General features: G+C 40.2%; 1 protein-coding gene across 1 annotated transcript in view; it reads left to right on the forward strand.

Annotated features, from left to right (window-relative positions):
• Positions 1 to 12,165, forward strand: part of PEX1 (peroxisomal biogenesis factor 1) — a 32,725-nt gene that overhangs the window by 7,692 nt on the left and 12,868 nt on the right. The window contains 12 exon segments of the mRNA XM_048510365.1: positions 1,448 to 1,591; positions 2,552 to 2,635; positions 2,837 to 2,951; positions 3,045 to 3,814; positions 3,921 to 4,040; positions 5,858 to 5,981; positions 7,268 to 7,377; positions 8,325 to 8,419; positions 9,007 to 9,139; positions 9,844 to 9,940; positions 10,965 to 11,135; positions 11,603 to 11,757. Of these exon segments, the coding sequence (XP_048366322.1) occupies positions 1,448 to 1,591; positions 2,552 to 2,635; positions 2,837 to 2,951; positions 3,045 to 3,814; positions 3,921 to 4,040; positions 5,858 to 5,981; positions 7,268 to 7,377; positions 8,325 to 8,419; positions 9,007 to 9,139; positions 9,844 to 9,940; positions 10,965 to 11,135; positions 11,603 to 11,757 (2,118 nt within the window).

The following is a 12,165-nucleotide window of genomic DNA, read 5'->3' on the forward strand; positions in this document are numbered from 1 at the left end:
GCCAGTAAGCTGGTTCCTGCAACCTTTTATTATGCGATTCTAGCGGGGCGCGGTAGAAGGGCTATTGAATCGGGGAATTCCGAGAGCTGGGAGAGCGTGAGACTGAGAGATCATCATGTGATGCATGGGCCATCTCACCTGGCTGCTGTATCACGTATGGAGGAGGGGAGGAGCATCTGCCTGGGCCTAATCCTCACCTTAGGGCAAGCATCTCATTGTCCCTTTGTTCCTGGGACACCCGGGTGGTTGTGGGAGAGAGCCAGGTAGTACTCCATGACCCAAGTGGACTCCACTGGGATGAGGGGTGGGGAGCCGGGTAAGCGACTCCAGAAGCAGCCGTGAGGGCGCCGGTGTGCCAGCGCTCTACTTACGGTGCTGCTGGGTCAGCAGTGCATCCCAATGTATGGATGTGAAAGTTGGATAATGAGGAAAGTTACCAGGAAGAAAGTTGATTAATTTAGAATGTGGTGCTGAAGGAGAGTTTTGTGGATGCCATGGACCACCGAAAAGACAAATTAAGTGGGTTCTACAACAAATCAAGTCTAAACTCTCCCTGGAAGCTAAAATGATCAAACTGAGGCTATTGTACTTTGGTCATGTTTCCTGAAGAAGAGGAGAAGACAAGAATCATTAGAAAAGATAATAATTTTAGGAAAAGTGAAAGGCATCAGGAAAAGAGGAAGACCCAACATGAGATGGATTGGCTCAATAAAAAAAACCATAGCCTCAGGTTTCAAGACCTGACCAAGGTTGTTCACAATAGGATGATTTGGAGGTCAGTGATTCATAGGGTCACCATAAGTCAGAAGCAACTTAATGGCACTTAATACATACAGGATTCTAAGTAGACCTGTTGCTTCTCTGTGATCATAGGGAAAGTGAATTGGGACTGGGGAGCTACATAATCCATTTATTTTTAAAAAATTAGGGAAGACAGACTCCAGAAAGTTTGATCCTAAGATGCGTGTTCTAAGGTTGGTCCAGCTTCTTTCTCTCTCAAGTATTGTGTAATATTTCTTGTTGAAAACTAAGGCTTTTATATTTTTGAATCTGACAAAAACGCCTAATAATTCAGTTTTATCTACCAGCTAAGTTACAAATGATGCATGTAATGTTGTTAAAGCAGTAAAATAAATCCAGGTTTGATAAGAAAATAGAAAACTGCATCAATCTCAAGTTCCGTCCAGACTTCAAACCCTTCTCCTGCAAACTATTCCCCCCCCCCCGACTTCATAATTTCCAGAAATCTTCCACCTCAGTTCAGATTGGTTAATCCTTGATACAAGATTCATTAGCCATTAATGTATATGGGGGTTTGCTGTCTTTTCTTGATCTGGGTTAGTCCTGTGTGTTTTTCACACAAGAAAAAGACTTGTGAATGATATATGCCCATTTATTTAACCTCTGTCTGTCTGTCTGTTTGTTCGTTTGTTTGTTTGTTTAATAGGGTCAAGCTGTGAAAGTTTCCTGGGAGCATCAGCATGTCTTCTTAGGCTGGATAGAAATCAGACACTGTGATCAGCATGGTGAAAACACTGTTGAAATAAACAGACAACTAGCAGAGAAACTCGGCATCACGGATGGACAACAGGTTTGAGATACAGATTTGAGATACAGATTTGTGTACCAGGCAAACATGTTGGTTGAGTTATTCTCAAGGGCCTCGTGTTTTCCTTGGGCTGTGGATTGTGCAACCGTGTGAAGGAATTTCAATGACTAACAGGTGGTCAGCACTCTCCGTTTTGCCGAGATCTATGATGGGAGATCAAACCTTCCTCAGAGGTGGTCAGAAGTGACAGCAGTAGCCATCTGTTTGGAAGGAATGTGGACAACTATAAGTACTGAATGCACCTGTTTTCTCCTGTATGTGGCATACTCTTCTGAGTGCACAACCTAATTCAGAATAGGATCATTATGTTGAAACCTGTTTCAATACATCAGTCATCCTTGCTTTATCAGGGTGGTAGTATGTGATTCACTGATTAATGCCTGTAGAAACAAACATGTACACATTGGGTTTGTTTTCCAGTCATTTGGTCTTTGACCATGTTCTGCCCTTAACTTAAAACTGTTTTTTCAAATATGATCTGTTGGAGATGTGCTTTGTAGATTTGCCTGAGATAATAGGCAAACATTGCTGTAACTATGGAAGTTTTTGAGATGTGATACCACAATCTTGCTGAAACCAAGCAGTTATTAGTTTGGTCAGAGCCTGGATAGAAAATGTTTTGGAAACCTAATGTGTACTCTCTTAGATTCCAGAAGTGGAGAACAGAGTGATATATATTGATTAATATATTAGTTGGTGATGACAGTCTAATAAATGTTCAAGCCCCCCCATCCCACTCCACACACGTACTTTTATGAAAGCACTGCTCTGTCATGCAGGTGCCTTTGAATTGTGCATCTAGTGGCCGTCCCATGATTCATCACTTTTTTTTTCTTCTGGGCCAGATAATAACATATCTGTTTAGTCCCTAGTGTGTTGCTGTTTATATCAATATTGGCAATTCTGTGAGTGGCTGTTTCATAAAGGTTTATTGTTTGTCAGATATTTCTCGAGCCGTGTTCCCAGGTCTTGTCCTGTCAGCAAGTAGAAGTTGAACCCCTTTCAGCAGATGATTGGGAGATACTGGTAATGAACAAATTTAAATTAAATATATTTCCTGATGCTTTTAACACACAGCTTTGTTCTTCCTGTTTTCTCCTCTTTCTTTCATAGTTCATGTTTTTATGTATTTTTGTGCTCAGTGCATCAGCTTTTAGTTTTTATCATGAAACACAACTCAGGTATAATATGAAATCAGTTTTCTAACATTCTGTACAATTACCATAGGAGCTGCATGCTTCATCTCTTGAAAGCCGACTTCTTGATCAAATTCGAATAGTGTTCCCCAAAGCTATCTTCCCAGTTTGGGTTGAACAACACACTTGTATTTATATACAAATTGGTAAGTCCTGATAAAAGCATTTTTATGATATTCATTTCAGATGAACAATTGTGAATTAGTGTGAATAAAGTTTTTCCCCGCTCTTAATTCCAGTTACTCTAAGACCAGCTTCTCTTTACGGGAGACTTGAACCTCGTACGGAGCTTTCTATACAACCAAAAGAACGTGTGCATGAAGAAAGCTCCACCCTGCTGCCTTCTACCATAAGTGACATTTCATGGGACAATGCTTCTAAAACCAAATTGGATAAACGAGAAGAAATGAAGGAACTGTGTGCCAAAGATAGGAATTTAAATGCAGGAGCCCAAGATCATACACTAAATGCAAAAACATCATCCAGTTCAAATGTGCTGCCAAACATATGGGATTTAATAGGAAACATTTTCTCTTACTCATCAGACAAGAAACAGCAAACTTCCGACGTCTCTGGTGAACTGAGTGCTGTCAAAAGCAACCTGTTAAACTTGATTCACATGGATTCTATTTTCCGAGTATGCCAGACTCAGCCCCCCAGTTTGCAAAGTACTTTGGCTATGCATGCTTTTCAGAAACATAATGCGGTTCACGTTTTCCCGTGGAATCTAGAATTCACTTCTTTAGAAGCCACTACTAAAGTATCTTATGGACAACTTAGTAAACTTCTTTCCCCAAGACAACGCCATCTGGAATCCAAACAAAATTTAATATCAAAGAAAGAAAAGGAGATGAGTAACATAGAAGACCAAAAGCAGCTCACTTCTAGTGAAAATGAAAAATCTTGTGAGATCGCTGTAGTACAAATTATATGGAATGGATTTGAAGATCTAAAGGGTGCCATCCTGTTTGGTAACAATGTGGAAAAATTGCATGTTGGAAGAGTTTGGGTTAGTCCAAGTTAATTTTTGCTTGCAGGACGATCATTAAATGTCGCAAAGATTTTAAATGAAATGGTGAAAAGCAGCTTACATCATTTTCTTACCTATATTTCAGATACCAGGTGGCTTGAGAAAGAGACTGCAGATAGAAATGCACACAGCTGTCAGACTCACTTCACTGAATTCAGATCCTAAAATTCCAGAATCTCTGAAATTGTATCCCAAGACCATTCTAGTGAGTTTGTGTTTTTTGGTTCATGTTTTAGTCAATTGTTTCCAGCTTTTTAAAAACTTTATTTCACATTTATGCCTTGTCCTACCCCAGCAAAGCTGTCCTCAGGGCAGTGAACAATAGCATCATAACATAAATATACATACAAACAATAAAACCATCCAATGAACAATACATCTCAGTTAAAAACCTCTGCCATTTGAACTTCAATAATTAATCATCTTGACAATTTAAAATCTTGAGCTTCCCAGTTATATAAATACCAGAGGGGACCTCCACAAGGGACCTCCTCTCAATTTGTACACAAAGACCCAAAGCCCCCCCACCCACCCCCACCGCCACCTTCTAATTTCTAAAATGGGAGAGGGAAGCCAGATAAGCCCCGACTGACCTAGCAGTATATTTCAGTTTTCAAGGTCCTGCGGAACTTTACCATATCCTGCAGGGCCCTGATCTCAGATGATAAAGAGTCCCACCATGCTGGGGCCAGGGCCAAAAAAGCCCTAGCTGAAGCCAGCCAGATATCCTTCGGGCTGCAGATTTCCAGGAGATCATAGGCGTACTTATAGCAGGGCGGTGTGGGGGCAAACATCCTGGGCAGGCTGCCATTGGGTCACGTGGGGGGCAGAAAATCGCCCCTACACCCCTCCTACTTCCCCCCTCATCCCCACCCCGCCAGACTGCTCCTGAAGGAGCAGCATGGCAGCATGGCCATCTGTCGTCCTTTGGCCCTGGCAGGTCCAGCCCCATCTGCTGCGCCGCCTAAGATCAGTGGGGTGCAGGGGTGGGGACGTGGCCTGGGCCCACGGGCACCTGGGTAGAGGCCTTCCCTCTCCCCTGCCACCCCAAAAGGCCTCTGTGGAACCTGCAGGGGCCTGGCAGAGGCCTTCCCTCCCCCCGCCATCCCAAAAGGCCTCCGCTGGGCCTGTGGGGACATGGCAGAGGTCTTCTGTCCCCACCCGCCACCCCAAAATGCCTGAGCTGGGCCCACAAGAGCCTGGCAGAAACCTTCTGTCCCCACCCACCACCCCAAAAGGCCTCTGCTGGGCCCGTGGGGGCCTGGCAGAGACCTTCTCTCCCCCCCCCCCATGCCACCCCAAAAGACCAGCTGTGCCTGCACGGCAGAGAGCATGTGCAGTCAGAATCATTGGATATATTATTATTGCTTTGCTTTTTGATCACAAACCTCAGGGGCAATATAGAAAAACTCTGTACCAAGATCACGTTGGAAATAAGAAGCTTCTAAAACTGTATGGAAAGAAAATTGCTAGAAGGAGGTAATGTAAAAGGATGGAGGATGCTGGGCTAGATAGGTCGGAATGATTCAACATTATTGCCTCTATCTGATCTTGGAATAATTTAGTGCACTAGTACTACAGTTGATGAACTAAAAAATTCAATCTGTATATAGGGTCGCTAACATGGTTGGAGAAAAGCGCCCTGACCTTTTAATAGAACTTTACTGGGATACTGTTTTTCAGGTGGTGTTGTTTTCTTCTGTGCCATGAAAAATTTCACTTGCATATTTCAAAATATTAAGCCTCTGTTAAAGGGACAGAACTCTTTCCCTCCAGACTGGTTGACAAATCTATATCATACATACCTTAAGTAATTCTTACTATTTTTTTCAGTTTCAATATCTGCTTTTCTTGTGAACCAAAATAAAGGAAAGTAAAATTGTAGATATTTTGGTGATCACGGGTGTATCCTCAAACACTAATTACTTCAACCATTAGCACTTTTCTTCCTCTGATACCATATGCATGAACAAGCAAAATATTTTTTTTGGATAACCATGCCCTGTTCTTTCTTCTTTTTAGAATAAAGATATCAACGAAGACGACATTAAAAATGCCTTTAATGTATGGCTGGAGGATTCCAGTACCACCACTCTTCCTTTGATAATAGAAGACAAAAATGTTATACAATTAACTCTTAAAGATAGTAAGCAAAATTGTGTCCTTCATTGTGACTATGACTGTGTGGCTGGCTGATTGTGAATGTTTCTACATTTCCTTTTAAAATATTCTTCACAGATTAAAGTTTTTAGTTGATTAATCATTGGCCTTCTAACAGTTAATTGATTATTAACCATTTGCATTTAAATCTGTTTACATATGTTGTGAGATCAGGAGGGACATGGATATGATCGCTCCTGAGTGCCCTCACCCCACTGGCAGAGCCCTTTGGGCCCTGTGGTATACTGGGGATCTGAGGGCAGTGAAGCAGGAGGGGCGAGGGGCTTGAGCTCCTGTGGCGTAAACTGTGTGACGAGTCTTACTGGACACTGATGAGAGCCCATTATAAGGCCTACCATGTGGTGGCAGCAAAAGCAAAGAAGGTGTATTTCTCTGCCCTCATTGTGTCCGTAACATTGTGTCCGTATTTAGGGTGGTTAACAGCTTACTGTCAATCGCTTGGAGGCTGCCAGCTGGGGTGCCCCCTGGTATCTGCTATGATAGTTTTGCTGTGCACGTTGGGGATAAAGTCATTCAATTCTGCATGAGATTGAACTTCACTGTTGTCCAGAGTACCGTCTGGTCCGGTCATGGGTTTAGGTCATAGCGAAGACTTCCCACGTTTGGCATTTGGTTAGGCTCCCTGGAATCCTCCCTCTACAGCTGCTGGTCCTGGGGATGGGGGAATTGGGTTTGGGGTTGTTTTAATATTATTTTTATTGCTGTTTTAATCATTATATATTGATGATGATTTCATTGTGGTTTTTTATTGTTCTTAATTTATGTAAGCCACCTAGAGGTGCTAATATGAGGTAGGGTAAAATACTTATAAATAAATAATATTACAAAAAGTCAGTATTTTTTAGATAATGACATTAGGGAGATAGCAGTGTAATAATCAGTGTAATAATAACTCCTAAGCACAGTTGCACCTTGTAGTTAGAAAGAGTAACTCTCCTTAAAACTGTTCCAAAATGATGTTCATCATTGTTAGAAAGAAAAGGGTATTGTTAGAAGGAAAGGAGTAACGTATCAAAACTAAAACAGTCTCAATAGTTTGCTCTCAGCTTCACTCTAGTCCATCATACTTGATCTCTGCCAGTTAATCCATTAAGGCTTCAATTATAAAATCTGTAGATTAACTTATAACTTGCTGTCTCAAAAAGTGCCTATATATATTTGTTAAACTTTGTTTGCACTATATTCGATTAATTCAGCGTATGTTACGGAATCCTAAAATCACAAGTTAATGTGTCCATTGTGTTTTGAAAGGCCAAGAGGACTTTGTCCTCAGTCTAATCACTTCTCCAGACACTGAAGAAGAGAAATCAAAAAATACTTACATCTTGAGTCCCAGCTCGCTGCAGCAAACAAATATACAAGTAAATATCACTTATCAAAGGTATCCAGTTGATTAAATCATATTGCATTTGGCTAAAAGAGCAAATTGTTTCATTTATTAGGTGCAGAGTAATTTGTATTCATTTTGCTTATATATATTTATAGTTTGAGGTATTGGTGGGAATGTCTTATATAAATTGCATCACAGCGTCATCTTTGAGGTTCATGATTTAAGAAGTATTTGAAGCAGAGTCTTTCACTTTCAAAATGAACTTACAGCTGTGTTACTTTTTTAAAGTGTACTGTTCATTCAGTTTTCTGAAATTTTTTAAATGACAACTTTTGTCTTCAGTTTAAAAATGACATTGATCAAAGCCCAAAGGAGCTTAGAGGAGTTGGAGACCCAAGGAAATGTGAAAATAATGCTACATTTGATATGAAATCTTATAAATTTGATAGTGCAACAATTTAATTTTCTGTCCTGAGTATATCTGTGGGTTTAGCCAAGGGATAATTACATTATGCTCCTGTATTTTTTGAGGTGCATATTTTATTTGATGTGACATTAACTGTATTATAGCCTAATTGTATTATACATTAACTGTATTATATGCTAGAAGTTGGTACATAATAGCAGTCTAATTTTTTAATACCAGTGCATAGATTGTATTTTGTCCTCCATGAGCCATTACAGAGCGGTATATGGCCTTCCTATTACTGAAACTATTCTTACCGCAACCATTAAAAAAATGGTTGCAGTTTGAGAAACTTTTTGAAATGCTGTTGAAAGCAAGGTTTGATCCTCTGAGGAAGTGTTTTGACACAAATGTGTCAGGATCATTGAATGAACATGGCTTATTTATTGAAGATTCTCTGTGCACGTTTGGTTTTGTCTTGTTTTCACCTTTTCTGGTACAGCCCATCTGGGCAGTTTCCCCACTTTTAAGCATATTGAGTTTCTGAGTAACAGTTGACTTATTTGGTGCAGGTCGTGAAGCATCCTATGACTTCAGTTGCCAGTGGTGACAGCGCGCAGCCATCGTGTGACCAGGTCCTTCTGTGGCTCAGTCTGAACTGTTTAGGGTGAGATGTTTTGATACCGTCATAAATCTTAGCAATAATTAAGCTGTAAAAATTGAAGGTTTTTAAAAACATGTACAGTATCAAAACTGTTGGACAATCTGCGAGTCAACAACTTTGTAGGCCAGGGGAGAAACTGATGTGGCCAGAACCTTGAGTCTTATTTGTGTCAGTATTTAAATATTTCCTTAATTTCACTCAGCCAAAAAAATTAGGCAGAAGTCAAGCATTTTTCAGTATGGATTTCTCAAGAAAAAGATTACAAAAACATGTATGGAGACTGGATTAGCAAAATAATTCAGTCTGTTACAAGCTCTGTAGATCTGACTGTGGTCTCTGTAGTGATATCTCTCTGTATGTCGTGCACTATTTCTTCACTTCCATGGAGAAGGTGATTACGCTAAAAACATTCAATACTTTTTTGTAGTTCTCACAACTAAGGATGGTATAACTGGCAGAGCTGAATTGGTTGGTTGCCTTTCCAGAACTAGTTTATTGTACTGTTTGAATATAACACTATCAAATAGCTTGTCTGATTTTATATTGTCAGGAGATAAGGCATTCTATTTTTGTTAAATCTTGTGTTCCAGAGGAGTGGATAAACTCAAATCATCACTGTTAGAGCACATCTCGCACAGCCTTTTGGGACGACCGCTTTCTCAAAAGCTAGCTAATATATGTGAAGGCCTGCGCAGTGGTGGTATTCTGATTACTGGAGCAAAGGTGAATGTTAACATTTTTATCAAGCATTACATTTTTATATAAGCATCTAAAAAACACTGGTTTCTGTAATTAATCTCTTTTTCTGTAATTAATCTCTAAATATGTCCGCACACGCAAAATAATGCATTTTCAAACCACTTTCACAACTGTTTGCAAGTGGATTTTGCCATTCTGCACAGCTTCAAAGAGCACTGAAAGCAGTTTGAAAGTGCATTATTCTGCATGTGCGGAATGAGCCTTAGTGATTTATACAACTTTTTGTGTACATATATGTACAAGTGTACATATGTAATGTATTTTTCTCTCTTTCCTCAATTGCATGTATGTGATAGTTTCTTGTCTGTAGCAATTAACTTAGTGCATAGAGGAAAATTAAAGCTTTCTGACTGTCATTTGGTACCATGGACCTGGCATTAGACAGAGGGGTACAGTAGTCTGTAAGGCGACTGTGCCTGATAACAGAATTTGGCAGGAAGAAAATCTCTAGCGCCTGGCCATTCATTGATCAGGTGAATCTCTTCTGAAGGTACTGCCATAGGGCTCCAGAGATTCAAGGCTCCTGTTACAATTCTCAGTTGTGAGCAACAAATTCCTGGTGTCTTTTATCCTTTCAGTCTTTCTTTAGGGTAAAAACAACCCATAGGGAAAAATATATATAGTATCTGATTCATTTCAGAAGATTTTACCCCCAGTTTATTTTATAGGGAAGCGGCAAGTCAACTTTAGCAAAAGCCCTCTGCAAGGAAGCATTTGATAGACTAGATGCTCATGTGGAAGTAATTGACTGTAAAGCTTTAAAAGGTAAGAGTACAATTTATGTCTTTTGTGTGGTACTGGTCAGCATACAAAGTATGTTATTATTCTTAGCATTTCTAAAATTCCAACTGCATCTGTGAGAATTAAGTTAAGGGGAAAGTGTTTTACTTAAGGCCATCCCACAACAGAGGTGTAGCTGGGCCAGAGTGCCCCCAGTGTGCATTCTGGCTTTTTTGCCCCCCCCCCCCCCAGGTGTGGCACCCCCCGGCAGCACCCCCCACACACGGCGCCCCACACACAGTGCCCCCCCCCCACACTTACATTACAAACCGAGCAGGCTAGAGAACAGGCTTCAAAGGCCCTGGTGGGAACTACGTTTGTTTAATTGATTAAACACAGTTCTTTCTCTTCAAGAATCTCTTTTTTGAACAGCAAGAATGCTTGTCTCTTCTTCCCCACCTCCCCAAATTAAAGAATTGCAGTTTGTGCCTACGATTCATTTAGAGGGCTGTCTGCATCTTATCCCATTTAAGAAGAAGAATTTTTTAAAAATCCCAATCTATTTCAGTGGCCATTGCAATAGATTGACTAGTTCCCTTGCCTCTTGGCTGTCCACATCATAATGTGTGAAGAATGTTAGTTAATGTTTATATGGCACCATAGATTGTTCAGAGTACTTCTTGTACATGAATCCCTACTATAGTCCTTACTACTAATATTATTAGCCCCATCTTGCAGAGGTGTTCAAAGGAGTTGTGACTGAGATCAGAGAGTTTGTTAAAGGTGAGGTAATGAATCCATATCAGGAGTGATATTTGAAACAGGGTTTTCCTGAATTGTACCTCATACCATTCATTGCTGTACTACACCTGCTCTTCCTTTGTGTTACGGAGAAAGAAGGGAGATAATACTAAGAAATAATTCCATCATAGATTAGTATTGGATCCCTGGTGCAACAAAAATGTGGAATACAATCATATAAGTCTAGGTTATCCTCTTAATCTTCCAATCCTATTGGACGCCCCATGTTTTTATCTCTATACTTGTTAACAGTATATTTTTGTTACAGGGAAAAGATTAGAAAATATACGGAAGAAACTGGAAGAGGCTTTTCTAGAGGCAGTTTGGAGGCAGCCATCGGTTATTCTGTTAGATGACCTTGATCACGTGGTTGGGATTCCCCTGACTCCAGAGCACGAGAACAGCCCTGAAGCAGTGCAGAGCACTCGCCTTGCTCATGGTAGCAACTTGCTTTCTCTCTGTTTTTTAAACTGATATTTATTAACTGTTGTATGATTTCTGGATCTGAAACATTTAACATCTATGCTTGGATATTTTTTGTTGTCCTTCCTTCTGACAGTTCATCGATGTAAAATTTCAGATGCCTCTTAAATCACAATAATTATGATTTCTTGCATCTGCAAATTTTAGATCCTGTATATATTTTGTCTGCTTTATATAGAGAGTCTTCTGGTTTTGTTGCGAAGTTAAGAGTTCTGGTTTATAGGGTATAACTAGTTTTAGAGGTAGAAGATAATTATATTACCTATATAGAGCTATGTTCTATTGATGTAGGTCATATACCACATGAAACTTACTGTAGTGAAACAAACTATGCATTGAAAAAATAGATGCAGTTGCTGTCATGTGGTTAAAAGTTAAAAGTTTATGGTTAAAAGCTGAGCTCATTTATTTTTCCACTTCCAGTATTGAAAGATCTGATAAAAGAAGCTATTTCCACCCGCAGCTTGATTACACTGATTGCCACAAGTCCGTCTGAACGATTACTACATTCTTCCCTAGTTTCTGCCCAAGGAAATCACCTATTTCAATGCACCCAGCATATCCAGGCTCCAAATCAGGTAAACATAACTTTTACTTTAAAAAGATAAATGTAGTCCCCTTGTGCAAGCATCAGATTATTACTGATCCGTGGGATGACGTCCTATCATGACATTTACGAGGCAGACTTTGTTTATAGGGTGGTTTGCCATTGCCTTCCCCAGTCATCTACACATTACCCCCAACTAGCTGAGTACTCAATTTATCAACCTTGGAAGGATGGAAGGCTGAGTCTGGGACTGAATTCAGGTTGTGAGCAGAGCTTTGACTGCAGTACTGTGGCTTACCACTGGGTGCCACAGGGCTTCTAGAAGTTATTGAAAACCAGTTGGATTTTTTTTCAGAGTAATTTGAGGTCATTGCGTAAAATGTATGGTGAGGTTCTTAGCTGTGCCCCCAAATGAAGTCACGAGACATCAGTGTATTTC

Source organism: Sphaerodactylus townsendi, linkage group LG11 (genome assembly GCF_021028975.2).
Source record: "Sphaerodactylus townsendi isolate TG3544 linkage group LG11, MPM_Stown_v2.3, whole genome shotgun sequence".
In the NCBI taxonomy this organism is placed as follows: Eukaryota; Metazoa; Chordata; class Lepidosauria; order Squamata; family Sphaerodactylidae; genus Sphaerodactylus; species Sphaerodactylus townsendi.